This window comes from Carettochelys insculpta, chromosome 6, assembly GCF_033958435.1.
Source record: "Carettochelys insculpta isolate YL-2023 chromosome 6, ASM3395843v1, whole genome shotgun sequence".
Lineage (NCBI taxonomy): Eukaryota > Metazoa > Chordata > Testudines > Carettochelyidae > Carettochelys > Carettochelys insculpta.
In genome coordinates, this window is record NC_134142.1 from 118418029 (window position 1) to 118433678 (window position 15650).

General features: G+C 54.9%; 1 protein-coding gene across 3 annotated transcripts; it reads right to left on the reverse strand.

Moving 5' to 3' along the window:
* Positions 1-1756: 1756 nt before the first annotated feature.
* On the reverse strand, positions 1757-15624 carry CYB561A3 (cytochrome b561 family member A3). 3 transcript variants are annotated; one of them, XM_074998026.1, is made up of 6 exons: positions 15585-15624; positions 7725-7931; positions 7432-7640; positions 7176-7330; positions 5627-5783; positions 1757-4513 (listed from the first exon to the last, which is right to left on the reverse strand). In XM_074998026.1, the coding sequence occupies exons 2-6, from the start codon at positions 7906-7908 to the stop codon at positions 4499-4501; spliced, it is 720 nt and encodes a 239-aa protein (XP_074854127.1). In that variant the 5' UTR covers positions 7909-7931; positions 15585-15624; the 3' UTR covers positions 1757-4498. The 3 variants fall into 3 exon arrangements, with proteins under 3 accessions (XP_074854127.1, XP_074854128.1, XP_074854129.1); XM_074998027.1 differs by lacking the exon at positions 15585-15624 and adding an exon at positions 15215-15302; XM_074998028.1 differs by lacking the exon at positions 15585-15624 and adding an exon at positions 8743-8812.
* Positions 15625-15650: the final 26 nt, after the last annotated feature.

A 15650-nucleotide genomic window follows, 5' to 3' on the forward strand; every position in this document is an offset into this window, starting at 1 on the left:
TCCCCATAGGACCTCCATGCACCTCATTCCAGCAGCTGGCCAATGAATTGTCCCCACTCAGGAAAGGGGAGTCAGGTAGGGTCCAGAGTCCCTCTTGCCCTGAGACACACAGTGAGTCAGGGCAGAGCTGGCCCCAGCTCGAGCTTCAGCCCTGGTGCTACTGGGTGTCTGTCTCACCAGCACACAGAAAAAAGGCCAGAGCAGCCACTAAACTGAGCAGCAGTTTCCAGTGGTGCATGGGGGCTAGAAAAGCCATCAGCTCGGGGGCTGAACCCCCCACCTCTACCCTGGCCCAGGAACAACAGCTGAGCTGTGGCAACACCCTGCCTCAGGCATGCAGGGTTCCTTGTTCGCAGGAAGCTGGTAGTAGGTAAGTGGAAGGGGGTGACCTGTGGAATGAGCTACAGCTGAGCTTGACTAAGCACTGCTAGGGCCCCATCCCCCTGCTCCAGCAGCTCTGAGCAGGTTTTACTCTAAGCCCAGCACCAGCCCCTGCCCTGGCGCGCCAGTGCCCGACTGCCTGCTCATCAGTTCTTCCTGCTCTGTGGCCTGGTACTAATGAGGGGTCTTTCTTCCTCCCTGTTCTCCAACACATTCGAACAGGGAGCTCCCCTCTGTGCTGCCAGGCTGGGCGCCCTCCTCGTCTCTGGTTCCTAGGGTTCGCTCCACATTCCCTGTATGGTGAGGGACTGGGTCTGGCACCTCAAAGCAGCAATGCAGCCGGACTTTGTACAGTGGGGAGGCAGAGGAGGTACAGGGGTCCCTGCAGCCTGGGGCTGTGTAGAGGGAAGGTGCCAGAGCAGGGCTGCAAGGGCAGAGCACTAACAGGGGCAGGGGGGGGGAAGGCAACGGAGGCCGCAGCTCAGCTGCTGACTGAGATCAGGGAGCAAGGGAGGATATGTCCCTGCAGCAGCTGAGCCCGGCCCTTGAAGAGGGAACCTCAGAGTGGCACAACTTGGTGGCCAAGGGGAGCTCGCTGCTCCTCCTCCCCGACTCCACCCCCTTGGCCCTTTGTTGCTATGGTGCAACTGTGAATCCAGCCAAGTAAGGGCTGTTTCCTAGAGCGTGGACCAGCTCGATGATGCCACAGGCGAACTCTCCACCAGCCTGGGGAAGTGGCTTTTTCCTCAATTAACACCACCCAGAAGGGAGACCATGGCACAAGCTTTTACCTGCCGGAAGCAGCTCTTCCCACTGCTGGCACAGGCCGTAGCTTCAGCTAAGCCAGGACAGGGCAGCGTTGCTGGGGGGAGACAAGGGAGTCGAGACCTGAGCCTATATAATTAGCATAGGGCCATAAGGGGAAACAACCAAGTGGAATTAGAGCAGTGAGGAAATCCAGCTCTGGCCATGGCTGTGATGTGCCTTCTGCTCTCCTGGAGCATTTGCCAATGAACAAAAGGCTAATTCATCAAGCAACAGGTCAGAGTGTCTGGCAGGCACCAGCCGCTCCCCACAGTTAAATGGTTGGCCCAGTTCTTGTCCTCACTCCAGCAGCCTGCACGACTAGGACCCACACCACAGGGCTTTGGCCTGTCTCAGTTGAGGGGGGGCGCTGGTTCAGTAAGGCTCACCTTGTTCCCAGAATTGGATTGGGCTCTCTCCAGGGCAGATGCATTATAAAGGCCAGTCCCCCTCTTCCGTGTGCTCAACTTCAGCCCAATCAGGTGCAGCAACTTCTGGAAACCCTTTCCCACTCAGAGTTCCCTCCTCCCCTGAAGATGACACCCCCTTGACTCCAGTTCTCACAGGATACCATTTATTAAACCAAGGGGAGCACTGCCTGTGGCAGCCCCAGCATTTTGAAAGAACCCATTCAGGTATACAGTTTCCCAGCAAGATACCAGAAGCGCCCAACTATTAACATGTTACTGCTAGAGAGAGAGGAGATGAAGCCATGTGCTTGAGCCAAGCTTATAAGGGAGACAGGCATGCAGCAGGCTGGGAATGCCCTTCATCCCCTCAAGAAAGAGTATGATCTTGGAGCTGTAACTCCTCACCTCCATGAGCACGGACCTGGCAGCCAGCTCCTCTCCCTGCAGCTAGGGCCAGGCTACCCCCATGAGCTCTCTCTGCCAAAGGGTCACCCTCATTCATGCCCCAATGCCTGTGTGCTCAGCACGATGTGGTTGGGTTGTATCTTGTCTCTTCTGGGTACAGAAGCTATTGCTCCCACAAGGGATGTTAATGTTAACCAGTAGGAGCTGGAACAGCCCCCCCACCCAGCAGGGGATTGCTCCAGTCCTACAGGGCCACCACCAGTGGGGGTGCACTCCAGTGGGGCCAGAGCAGCCCGTGTGTGTGTGGTGGCTGGAGAGGCAACTCCAGCCCAAGCAGGGTGGAACAGCCCCCCTGCCACTAACAGGGGCTGCTCCCAGTGCACCTGGGATGATGGGAACTGGGGCTGCTCCATCTGGGCTGGAGTGCCCCTCGCCAGTGCCATGGGCAGGGAAGCTCCAGCTCAGTGGGAGCAGCCCAGGGTCCCAGCGTGTCATGGTAGGTTAGCCCACCCATGGAGCAATTACATGGGATTTCACAGTGCTAGTTTTCAGTACCTGCTTTGGCTTTTTGTTTCCTTCTGCCCCAAGCCACCCGATATTTCAGGGTTGTCTACAGGGCTGGATAGACATTTCCTGTCAGAAAAAGCTGGTCTGACACAGCATTGCACTGGGGGAGGGTGCATGGAGTTAGCTGAACATCCGAGGAGGGGGCATACATCCTAAGGAAGTGTTTTACAGTGCTAAGTAACAAACCAAACAGAGGCACTGCCCCTCTGAAACAGAAGGGGCTGAGATGGTCCATGTGAAATGCTTGTCAGGGTTTGCAACAGAGCCCAGCTCAAGCCAAAGCCAGACCTCTGTAAACCTGAGAATTTCCCAAGAGCCAGAAAACAATTTCCAGGCAGCTGTAGCTACAGAGTCTGATTTCACCTTCCTGAAAGCACATGCCAGGCCTTTGATGGATGCTGTGCCACTACCCCATAGGCTGGGAAGGCAGCTTCTCCCATCCCATTAACACTTAACTGCCTCTCTCAGCTCGACATCTCACACCCGTCCCCCTACAACCACCTCTGCAGGCATGCTGGGCACATCATTCCCCTACCAACTGCAGTAGCACACACACCAAGTACCCCCACCCTTCTGTCTTGGGGAAAGTATCTGCTCTGGGAACACCACAGCACCCTGGCAGACCCAGCACTAAGTGGATAGTACCTTGGCTCAAATCTTTTGAGCATGGCCAGCTAACAAGCGGCAGATGCCTGAGCTACGAGTCCATTTTCATTAGTGCTGGCTGGGTCAGGTGCCAGAGTCGTGAGCAACTTATGCAGCTAATGTCATGCCAACGGTAGAACTGGAGGAGATACAGCTCAAAGCACCTGTACCTACTGGGCTGGCAAAGGGGAGAGGCCAGCCAGGCAGACTGAATGAGCCAGGTATTAGAGAGCCTCCTTCCATGGCCCCAGGCACTTGGAAGTTGTTGCTGGTGACTCAGGGCCTGCTGAGGCCAGAGCGAGGCACATCTCAAGTGAAGAAGGAAAGGCAGAGGGTCAGTAGTAGGATTTCAGAGGCTGGTGCTGGGGATGTAGGCCCAGAGAGGACAATGCCACCTAGATCCAAACAAAGCTGCAGGTGGGAGGATGCTGAGAACTGGCTGTTCCCTTAGTCAGAGAAACTCAGTACAGTTTGGTGGTAGGTCGTCAGTAAAGGATATGGCAGAAGAGCCAATCTCCTAGAGCTGCACCATTCCTCCCCTGCTCGCATCCCCATGACAATCTGGGGCAGGGCAGCAGGACTCCCCAGCTCACCTGCACATCACAGCAATGCCTTGATAATGAATTCAGCTTTCTGCTCTGTAGCCCTCTCCCGGCAGGAGGAAACTTACCTGCTTCCTCCACTTGGGGCTGGGCCAAGAACTCCCCAGGAAGGGAGAGGGCGCATACCCAGCGCTTGAAGCAAACCCCCTGGATAGCAGATGCTCTGTGCCCTACAAGAGATGCTCCTGGGGGCTGGAGCACAGTGTGGGAGAGCTGAAGAAGTGGGGGGGCAGAGCCAGGCAGGCAGTGGGAAAGAGAAATGGGTGGGAGACAGGCCCATGGATGCACCAGGCTCATGCATGCTCCTACAGCTGAGCACCCAGCACAGGCTTCTTCCACCCAGACAGCCCCTGCAGAGCTGATGGCCAGAGCAAGCACCACAAAGCAGGGCCCTTTGTTCCAAGTGATCTAGGATGCAGCAGCAGCCAGGGCCTCTCAGGCACAGCAGCACAGGGGCAAGAGAGCCCAGCTAACCCAGGGCTGCCTGCTGCATCCCTGGAAGCAGCAGCACATGCAGAAGCCCTTACGGGAGGCGCCAGGGCTCTGGGAGAGCAGCCAGGTGAGGAGGAAGAGCCCCTCCCCTTGGCACTGGCAATGGGTCAGTGCCCACTGCAAGACCCCCAGGCTGCCCTTCTTGTCAGAGTCAATCACCTGCAGGCCTGGCCAGCAGCTGCATCGCTGGCCCTAATGCAGCAGAGGCTGTGGAAAAAGAGGCCATGAGCCAGGCACTTCCTGTGCCCAGTGCTGAGTCCTTCCCAGTGCCACAACCCACCCTCTCAGGAACACCTGGTCCCAGGGGTGCAGGATCCCCCTTAGGCCAGACCCCTCTCCTCCCAGGAGCCCCAGGATATTCCTTTTCCCAAACCCCACCTCCCAGAGCCTGGCTATCCACCCACTCTGAAACCACCAGCCTTGCCTCCCCATGTCTCCGGAAGCAGCACAGGCCCTCATGTTGCATCAGCAGGTGAGGGGACAAGGGCAGCTGTGGAAGAAGCGCTGAACAGGCTGACGTGTAGTCCTTGGCCTCCCAGTCACCCCCAGTTCTCACCTAGGAGAGCACTGCCCACTCCCATCCAGTCCACAGGCCAGAGCCCAGTGGTGGGGGGGGGGCTGTCTGTCTGACAACCCCCTCCCAGTGGGCTCTGCCAGGCCAGTGCTTGGCATCCCAGGGCTTTAGCTAATCTACTCTCCTCTTGCAGGACTATTCTCCAGGTTCAGCAGGAACCATCTCAGCCTCAGCACAGCCTCTGGCTCAGCCCCAGGCCAGCATGGCCACTGATCAGGCTGCTCACATGAACGCACCCTGAAATTCATTTTCAGAGCAAGGCAGCAGCCCATGCCCCTCAGAGCTTAACTGTGCACGCCTTGTACCAGCCAGCCTCCAGCTCCCTCTACAGGGAGCTCACAAGAGAGCTATTCATCTCACTTCCTAGCCAGCTCCACTTCAGAAGGGAACTCCAGGCAGGATCTCTGTGTTCCATCAGGGCAGCTCCAGAACCACCCTGGCCTGCAGTACCACCCTGCTGCACTGCACATTCCCGACTGACTAATGCCCCCATTCACTCCATGGGCTGAGCTTCTGCTTTCCTGCTCTCTTCACAGTAACAGGAGTCATCCCATGTAGAGCAGCAGCACATTGACTTATTTCCTGCTCATGTGTCCATCCTCAGCTCCACCCCCAGGCTTCCTGCTCCCCTCTCAAACCCCACACCTGCTCCAATTCTGACCTCCCTGCAGCACCCCACATGCCCAGCTCCTCCCTAATCCCTGTGCCCCCCAACTCCCCAGCCACCAGCCATGTGGACTCTGTACCTGATGGGCCTCCAGTGACTCAGAGTCTGGGCGCTTCCAGGCCGGTGTGGCGAGAGCCCACAGCACGAGCAACCCAAAGACCAAGATCAGCATCCCTAGAGAATTGGCGAACCAGGCCTCGGGGGGCAGCTGGGCATAGGGAACGGTCTCGTTCGTCCTGGGAGGGAAGAGAGGGAGCTGCTGCCGTCTTTCGGAACCAGCACTAACCCTTGCCACTTGCAATCACAGCTCCCTCTGGGAAGTCCAGAGGGGTGGGAAAAACCCTGCTGGCTCCCCCCTGTGATGGGTGGGGACTTTTCCCACATTGCAAAGCAGCCATTGTCCCTGTACTTACAATCCGGCCACACCTTGGGCCATCTGCAAAGCAGGAAGTTCTGGCCACTTCCCTGGCACCTTGCTCAGTCACCATCATCACCCACTCCTGCCTAATAGAGCTCCACAGCCTCGTGAATGGGGTCCTAGAATTGGGGACACTTCCTGAGTCTCCCCTTGGTTGTCCTCTCTGCACCAAGCCTGCCCAGCCTTTAGATCAGGGGTCTCAGACTCCCAGCCAGAACGATGGTGTGATCTGGCCTGAGACTCTCAGGAGTCTGGGGGAGGGCATCCATTACTGGCCCCCAAACCCCACCCCCTTCCTGCCATTGCCCTGCCCTGCCCCCCCGTAGCACCCCATTCCCCGAGGCCAGGGGTTCGGGCATCACCAGTGGTGGGTATGCTGGCGTCACACGGCACCAGCAGTCACACCCTCCCTGCCTCCCCGTTCCGCTCCAGCGACCATGGGGAAGTGGAGTGCAGCAGAACGGAGCACTCACCCAGAGCACTCCGCTTCCCTGTGGCTCCTGCTGCTGCAGCGAGTGCAGGAGAGGTGACCACTGCCGCTGCGTAACACCACCCCCAGCGATCCCCAAAGCCACAGCCTCGGGGCCAGGACACGGGAGGGCAGGGCAGGGCAGCGGCAGCAAGCCCCAGCTTGCTCGGAGTCCCAGGCCAGATTGCACTATCCCCCTGGCCAGGGATGGCCCATGCGCTGGGAGTACAAGACCCCTGCTTTAGAGCTTCCCTCCGGGGCTGTCCCTGTTCAGCTGGCTGCCTGTAGTGGTCAGTCACAGATGTGGAGGGGGAGGTGACCCTGTCCACACTTGGGATGACCTCAAACCTCCAACTAACAGAAGCCGGGAGTGAAGATGGGTGGATCACTGCCCTGTTCTGCATACTCCCCTTGAAACCATGTTCCCTGTAAGCTGTGTGCTTGGGTGGCTGCCCAGGAGAGAATCAAAAGCCACCCAGCTGATTAGCAGAGCACCCGCAGACAGCCGTGTGCGTTTCTACTCGCGGGGAACAGCCCCCCATGCCTTGGGGCATATAACAAAATCTGTTCTGTGCACTGATGGAAAAAGTGAGAGGGACCACCTCCCTGAAGGTCTGGTGTGGACCCCAGCCCAAGACAGGATCCTGAGCAACACTGACCTGGTCAGGTGCTTTACAAGCAGTGGGGGAAGCCCTCAGCCAAACAGACCCACCCGTGCCCCAGACCAGCTCTGGCACTCACAGGCTGAAGAAGAGCTTCTCGTTGATCCCAGAGATGGATGCTGCCATGGCCAGCGCCAGGATGGTGGAGCCAAAGAAGACATGAATGGGCTTGTAGAGGACCCGCAGCCAGGTGGGTGACCAAGGTAACAGGAAGGCAGAAAACCCCATGAACCACTGTAGAGGAATCAGAGAAGAGTTTGGGGCATGGAGTGGACCGAGTTGGGGCAGAGGCAGCCAAGAGGGAGAACGGGAAGAGGTGGGGGCTGGGCACCCACCTGGCAAGAGAAAAACAGCACCGCTGCCAGGCCCAGCCAGCTGTGCAGCGAATACATGTTGGCGATGCTGTTGGTGCTGTGGAACTTGAAGACGGCGACAAGCCCCAGCACAACCAGAACAAAGGCTGCCAGGGTCAGCACTGCATGCAGCAGCTTCCACGGGAGCTTGGGGCCAGTCCAGGAGATGGGCACCCGATACACCAGCACCGCTGCAGGACAGACAGGCCAGCACACTCAGAACCAGCCCAGGGCCCAGCGTGCCAGCCCTCAGCCCAGAGACAGCTCCCACATACCTGCCCCGTACAGCACCACCATGCCTGTCACCATGAAGACCGGATGCCAGTTAAACATCTTGGTAGACCCATCCCAGGCAAAGCCTCCACGCCAGTGCTGGGCCCAGAAGCCTGTGAATAACACACACAGGAACCCCAGGGTGCCCAGCAGGGCTGAGAATGGCAAGAACTGGAAAACAGGCATCACTCCACCAGCAGAGACTGCACCTGAGGGGGGAAACCCAGGTCAGCTGATCGTACTGCCCAGCCCATACACTACTGCACATTAGGCAAATCACTGCCCCATCCCCCCCAGGCTCTGCAGCCCCCCGCAGCTGAGATCCAACCACCCATTGCACTTCCCCCGATGAGATCCAACACCTGCTTTCCCTCTCCTGCAACCCCTTGCCTGCCTGCTCCTCAGCATTGACCTCCACTTGCCTGCCCACTCCTCAGCCTTGACCTCTGCCTGCTCCTGGCTCACTCACCCACTGACCGTCCTTCCTCACCTCCCCCAGGCTCTGCTCTCTGCTGCCAGCCAGTACCCTCGTGTATCCAACAGCCAGTTATAGAACCAGGAGTGGGTGGAGCTCCAGAGTTAAACAAGCCAGATCAGCAGCTGGTTTAAGTGCAGTCTTAAGTAACAAGTTGCAGGTGGGTGGGGAAGAAGCCGCAGACTGTCCTGGCCAAGGAGCACAGATCCTGCTCGTTGGGAGCCAGCAGGAACAGTCCCTGGGGCAGAGATTATCTTAGACAACCCTGCTCCTGCAGCCAGTGCTCAGAGAGTGAGAGTGCCTTCCCACCCCTTTCCCTAGAGGGCTGCAGGGATCCTGCGTTCCCAAGGAGATCAGCCCCTGCCCCGCAGCACTCACACTCTGAGGACCGACACAGAGGGGAGGCTGTGCCCATGTGCCAGCCACAAACACAACACACAGCCAGCCCCCGCCCCACACCGGTGTCTGGCCAGATCACCACCAGTGCCCCAGCTGGGACGTGACCCCAAGCAGTACCCAGCAGCCTTCCCAAGGGGAAACAGAACCTGATCAGCAACAGAGCAGAAGCAACATCCAGTCCAGGGGTTTCAGATCCTCCAAACACCAGCACTCAGTCCTGCAGTGCTGGAGTGAAAGGGAGAGAGAGCCCTCAGCACAGCTCCCCAGCGTCCTACTGCCACCCCAGCGGCTGCACCTGCACTTCCTGTGGGAAGGCAGAGGCCCACGAGCCCCTGCTAACTTCTGCTTTCACTGCACAGCCTCCAGGAGTGGGAGGAGCATGGCACTAAGGACACCTTAGACACCACAGAGCTGACTGCAGGGCTGGGGGCAAGGGGCAGCGTACCAGGGAGTAGGGCGCATTGCCCTGCCCAGCTCAGCCAAAGCTCAACCCATCTCCACAGCATGACCTGCTAGTCCAGTCCCAGGGCCCCCCAGCTCTGCCTGTGCACCCCATTCCAAACAGACAGCACCCCACCGTTCTGTTCCTGTACAGCCCCCTCCCTCCAACCCGAGGGAGCCTTGCTTGTGCTTAACTGGGTGCCAGCTCTTTGACACTGTCAGGCTGTTAGACACCCAAGCCACCTGCTGCCAACTAGGCCAGCCCTCACTACACTTTGCAGGTTACCAGCCGGCGCTCTCCAGTCTGCGCTCCCCTTCGAAACTTCCTCTGTGATACTCAATCGCTTCATCGAACACCAGTGCAGGTATTCCTGGGGCTGTCCCCACAGGGACAGCATGCACACCAGCTTGAGCGATTCAGCTCCTGGTCTCATGCCACAGTACTGACCTATGTTTCGAGTGGCAATTAGGATAATACAGTACCACAAGTTCAAGACTCAAGATAGTGAGTGAGGAAGATGGAAACAAAATACAACAAAATTGTAGCCAGATTCCAGAAGACTACACAGAGGTTAGCCTTCTGTCTCAAGCCACTTTAAATCACCCAAACGTCCGCTGCAGCAGTTCAGCAAAGGCTGCGATTCCGTTTCCCCCAAGGTGACCGATCTGCCCGCTTACTTCTCAGATATCTAGGTAGTCCGTCGTGTGCGACGATGTCGTCTTGAGCTTGCACAGGTTCATCAGTTGTGGACTCGCATGTGGCTGAGGAGTCCAAGCTTTGAAGAGCATGGGCGTTCACAGTGGGGGCAAGGGAATTGTTCTGGCTCTGTTGGTGTGGCTGCTGCTGTTCCTTTCTTCCTCTCACGAGCATCGATGAGGTGTATGCGTCACTGCTCTTCAAAGTTGTCATATTACTTCTTAGGTGCAGGACAAAAGAGCATTCCCAGAGTTCACTGCACCTTGAGCCAGGGTAAGACCGGGGACTTGCTGACCTGTGTTTTGCTATCCTGTTGTGGTCACATCCCACATTTGAATCAGCTGGGCTCCACTGTGTCAGCTTACAGTGCTTGTTGGATACATCAACAGACAGGGGACTAGACATCCTGCGTCTGACAGAAAACCCAGGCCCAAAGAGGAGCTCAGCACAGCCTCGAAAGCTGGTCTCTTTGACCAGCAGAAATGAATGTAACAATCTTACTTCATCCACCTTGTCTCTCTCGTAGCCAAGCCCCAGCATGGCTATGCCGTGGCCAAAAACCTTTTTGCTAGTTCTGCCATGAGACTTCATAAACACATTTGGGGTGTACACAATAACAACCCAATCTAAAAGGCTGTGAAATATACATACAATGACATGAAGGACCAGCATGACCCCAGCTTTCCTTTAAGGCCTCACATGATGTTCTTTGATGAATCAAACAACACACACCAGGATCTGGCTAGTCTTGTAATCCCCTTGCCAAGAAGCACTGAGAGGTTCTAAATAACCTGTAATACTGTCGTACATGCTCCCAGTCTGGCCTTGGGCTGAGCTGTTGCTATCGGGAGGGACGTCTTTCTGTGATGGGACAGGCGTTTCACACAGGGTTATGCCAACCCTGTAACTAAATACACACTGGTAAGTTCTCAGGAACTGGAGGGTGGCACCTCATTTGCTTAGAGATCTACATCCACTGCTAAAAATACCCCCACCTACCCCAAGGGAGGAAAAAAGGCTGCTCATGGGTGAGATTATTAGCAGTGAACACTACCATGTCCCACTGAGCTCACTCTGGGAGTGGGTGGCTGCAAAATCTGGTAGTCCCTTTGCATAGCCCAATCTAGTGTCATTCCTTTTACACATGCAAATGCAGGGCCCTTCAGTCCCATCCATTATGGTTTGTGCAGACCAGCACACATGGATTAACCAGGTGGTGACACAAGGTTTACTGTCTGTAGCTACAGGAATCCTGTGCCTGGAGGTCAGGAAAGGAGTCTAGGAATTGAAAGCTCTTTCAGACAAGGTCTACACTCTCTTATACGCATAGTGCCCAGCACCATAGGCCAATGGATTCTGATTGGAGCATTGTCAATAACGTTTTTCAGCACGTATGCGAAGAGCACCTTTTCCTAGCCAGGATATTGTTCTGTTTGTGCCCTGAGAGGTTAGATAAGGCTGCTAAGTGATCCGGCCAGACAGCAAGTACCTCTCAGCAGGAACTAATTGGTTTTAATCAGTTATGCACAGCTGTGGCACTTGTGATCATTTGCATCAACTGTTCCAGTGCTGACTCATTCTGGAGCCCCTCAACCACAGCTTCCCTACCAGAAAAATGGGGATCACGAGGCTTGATCCCCAGTTTCCTCTTGCTGCCAAGGGAGAGCTGGGGTGCACAGAACACTTTGAGAGAGCTGGATGGAAGGTGCTATACAAACACATTGTCTGTTTAACCCAGGCAGTAAAGCAGTTCTGGGAACAGCACCCAGGAGTTGCTGGTTCCCAGCTCTCCATTAAACCCACAAAGCCAGAGGATCCTCAGGACCCTTGCTGCCTCTGACCCAAATGGAGCAATTCCAACTCCAACCCTTTGGTAGAGGATGCTCCAGAGATGGTGGGAGGATTTCAAAGGGAGAGAAACCCATTCTGATGTCCAATCTTATACAGGAGCACCAACTTCAAACATCCACAAGTTGTAAGTCCAGCCCTGAAAATCATGAGACTGGCTTAAAAAGCCATGAGGCCTTCAGAGAAAAAAAACAACATGTAGAGAAAACAAGCTGGTGGGAGAAGTCTGAAGCATGAGTGAAACAAATTACTCAAAAGAGCTTTAGGAAACAAGCCTTGATAATGAGAGTCAAAAATGCACTTATACAGGCTAAAGGAGGCTAAAAAGGCAGTTGTTCAGACAAGAATGGAGACTGAAGAGGAATTATACAGAAAACTGCAGGAAGACAACAGCAGGAAATTGGGTTTGGGGTTGGCAAAAAAAAGAGGAACACTACAGCACAAGAAATGAAGACAGGAACTGTATGGTGACTAAACATAAAGAGGTGGTGAGGGCAAAGGAAAAATATTTCTCACAGGTGTTAATTGAAAAGAAATTTGCAAACACAAGCACCGCTGATAGTTTTGGGGAAGGCTACGCGAATATTGATCATATCACAGAATCCCTGGGCTGGAAGGGACCTCAGGAGGTCATCTAGTCCAGCCCCCTGCTTAAGCAGGATCAACCCCCACTAAGTCATCCGAGTCAGGACCTTGTCCAGTCAGGACATAAAAACCTCAAGGGATGGAGAATCCACCACCTCTCTAGGCAACGCATTCCAATGCTTCACCACCCACCTGGTGAAGTAGTTTTTCCTAATATCTAACCTACACCTCTCCCTCTTCAGACCATTATTCCTTGTTCTGCCATCTGATACCACTGAGAACAGTTTCTCACCCTCCTTTTTAGAGCTCCCCTTCAGGAAGTTGAAAGCTGCTATTAAATCACCTCTAAGTCTTCTCTTCTGTAAACTAAACAAGCCCAAATCCGTCAGCCTGTCCTCATAGGTCTTGTGCTCCAGACCCTTAATCATTTTTGTTGCCCTTCGCTGAACGTGCTCCAGCAAATCCACATCCTTTTTATACTGGGGGGCCCAAAACTGGACACAATATTCCAGATGTGGCCTCACCAGTGCCGAATAAAGAGGAATAACTACTTCTCTAGATCTGCTCCAAATGCTCCTCTTAATGCACCCTAGTATGCCGTTAGCCTTCCTGGCTACAAGGGCACACTATTTACTCATATCCAGCCTTTCTTCCACCATAACCCCTAGGTCCATTTCCATCGTACTGCTGCTGAGCCAGTCAGTCCCCAGCCTGCAACAATGCTTGGGATTCTTCCGCCCCACGTGCAGGACTCTACACTTCTCCTTATTGAATCGCATCAGATTTCTTTTGGCCCAGTCCTCCAATTTGTCTAAGTCCCTCTGGATTCTCTCTCTACCCTCCAACGTATCGACCTCTCCCCCTAGTTTTGCGTCATCCGCAAACTTGCTGAGGGTGCAATCCAGTCCCTCATCCAGGTCATTAATAAAGATGTTGAATAACACCGGCCCCAGAACCGAGCCTTGCGGCACTCTGCTTGAAACAGACCGCCATCCAGATATTGAGACACTGACCACTACCCATTGGGCCCGACCATCCAGCCAGCTTTCTATCCATCTTATAGTCCAAGGATCCAATCCATATTTCCTTAACTTATGGACAAGAATGTTGTGGGAGACCGTATCAAAAGCCTTGCTGAAGTCAAGGTATATCACGTCCACTGACTTCCCCATGTCCACAGAGCTTGTTACCTTGTCATAGAAGCTAATCAGATTGGTCAGGCAGGACTTGCCCCTGGTGAATCCATGTTGGCTACTTTTGACCACTTTCCCCTCTTCCAAGTGCTCCAGAATGGATTCCTTGAGGATTCCCTCCATTATTTTCCCAGGGATTGAGGTAAGGCTGACCGGTCTATAGTTCCCTGGATTGTCCTTCTTTCCTTTTTTAAAGATGGGCACTACGTTTGCCTTCTTCCAGTCATCCGGTATCTTCCCTGATCTCCAAGAGTCTTCAAGGATAATGGCCAAAGGTTCAGCAATAACCTCTGCCAATTTCCTCAGTATCCTGGGGTGCATTAAATCCAGACCCATGGACTTGTGCACATCTAGTTTTTCTACATAGCTCAGAACTTGTTCCTTCCCCACAGATGGCTGCCCTCCACCTTCCCATACTGCATCGTCTAGGACCGCCGTGTGGAAGTTGACTTTGTCCGTGAAGATTGAGGCAAAAAAAGCATTGAGTACTTCAGGTTTTCCTGCATCATCTGTCACTAGGTTACCTCCCTCATCCAGTAATGGCCCCACACCTTCTCTGATAACCTGTTTATTGTTCACATGCCTGTAGAAACCCTTCTTGTTACTCTTCACATCCCTTGCCAGCTGCAGTTCCAATTGTGCTTTTGCTTTCCTGATTACTACCCAGCATTCTCCAGCCATATGTTTATACTTCTCCTTAGTCAACTGTCCACATTTCCATTTCTTGTATGCATCCTTTTTGAATTTAAGCTGACTAAGGATTTCCCTGTTAAGCCAATCACTGCAGACGTAGAAGCACCAGCATTGAATAGGATAAGTGACAAAGCATCTGAAGACAATAACTTTTGGTATGTTGGAAATACTGGAAAAAAGCAGCATAGTTATTTGCTGGGATCAAGCTAAAGTACCAGATTACTGGTGAATAGGGTTGTGTGTGCCTCTCTGGCTAGGAAAGGAGGATGCAAATTGAACCAAAAACCTATTGCAGCATCACTTGTCAAGACAACCTCAAAGTCCTAGAGAAAGTTTTGAACAGAAGGTTGAGGTTCAAGCTGGAGGGAAACACAGGAGAGGAGCACCTTAGCTTTAGGAAGGGAAGGAGCTGAAGAAATGCAATATTTGCAGTGCACACACACACACAAAAACAGTTGCATAGAGACAGTGGAAGAAACCAAAGCATAGCAGGTCCAGAGTGCTTGCCTGCAGTCACAAATCTAGGGCCGCAAGCTGATCATACAACCCTTTGCCAGCTTGCTCTCGTCAGTGTAGCGCTCTGGAGCAGCCAGTACCATCCATTCCGGGGAGGCGGCCAGTGCCTCCTCTTGCTTCCCCAGCCAGCCAAGACTAATTCCTGCAGAGTGGGGAAGGCAAGAAGAACCCCCAACCCTTCGGCTTTATGCCCATCTTTTTATGTTTCAGTTCGTAGCTTGTCCTGTCCCACTGCCCCAGGACCCTATATGATCATGAGTCATAGCCACTGTTCTAGGATTCTGTATAGCCATGAATCATCAGCTAACACCAGATGAGATTTGCTCAGTTCCTATTATTCTCTGATCACCCAGGTGCTACTGGCAGCTGGTTGTCCAGACAGGCTGGTTTCAGGGATTGAGTTCATTGCGCCCACACTTCACACTTCTAAATGAAACTGCAGGCCTATTTTTCTGGTCTGGGGGTGCATGGCGGGGGACGTGCCACAGACGGAACATGGCTCCCCGTCTGCAAAGGCGCGCCGGGGCGGCCACGTGGCGGAGTGAGGGGCTCCACGTGCCGAGGCGGGGGCAGAACGACTTTGGGGGACTCGGGGCGTCGCGCGCCAGCCGGGCGGTCACTGGGGACGTGGGGAGCCGGACCCACCCGGACGGAGATTCAAGAAGGAGACTGATGCGGAACTCCGACCGCCGAGCCTCAGCCCTGGGCCAGGAGCGCGCCGCAGCCGGCGGGGGCAAGCTCGCCCATGCGCCGTCGGCAGGGCGGGGGGGGACTCCCTAACCCGCCCCCGTACTCCGAGCCTCGCGAGCGAACGCTGGGTAGCGCGAGACCCCGTTGGAGGGGGAGCAGCATCGGTTGCTAGGTTACCCGCTGCTCCCGCCTCACACACCCCCATCGTCACCCGAACAGCCCCGCCACACGCGGGCTTCCCGCTCGCGCACCCCTCTTCCGGCCTTGGCGCGGAGCCCGCTGGGAGGGGTAGTTCCAAGGGACCACACGCCCCCTTGGGGCTCACCAAGAGGAGCTACGCAATCGCTTCGCCCCTGCGCAAGCACTTCCGCGTCCCTCTCCCGTGGTACTA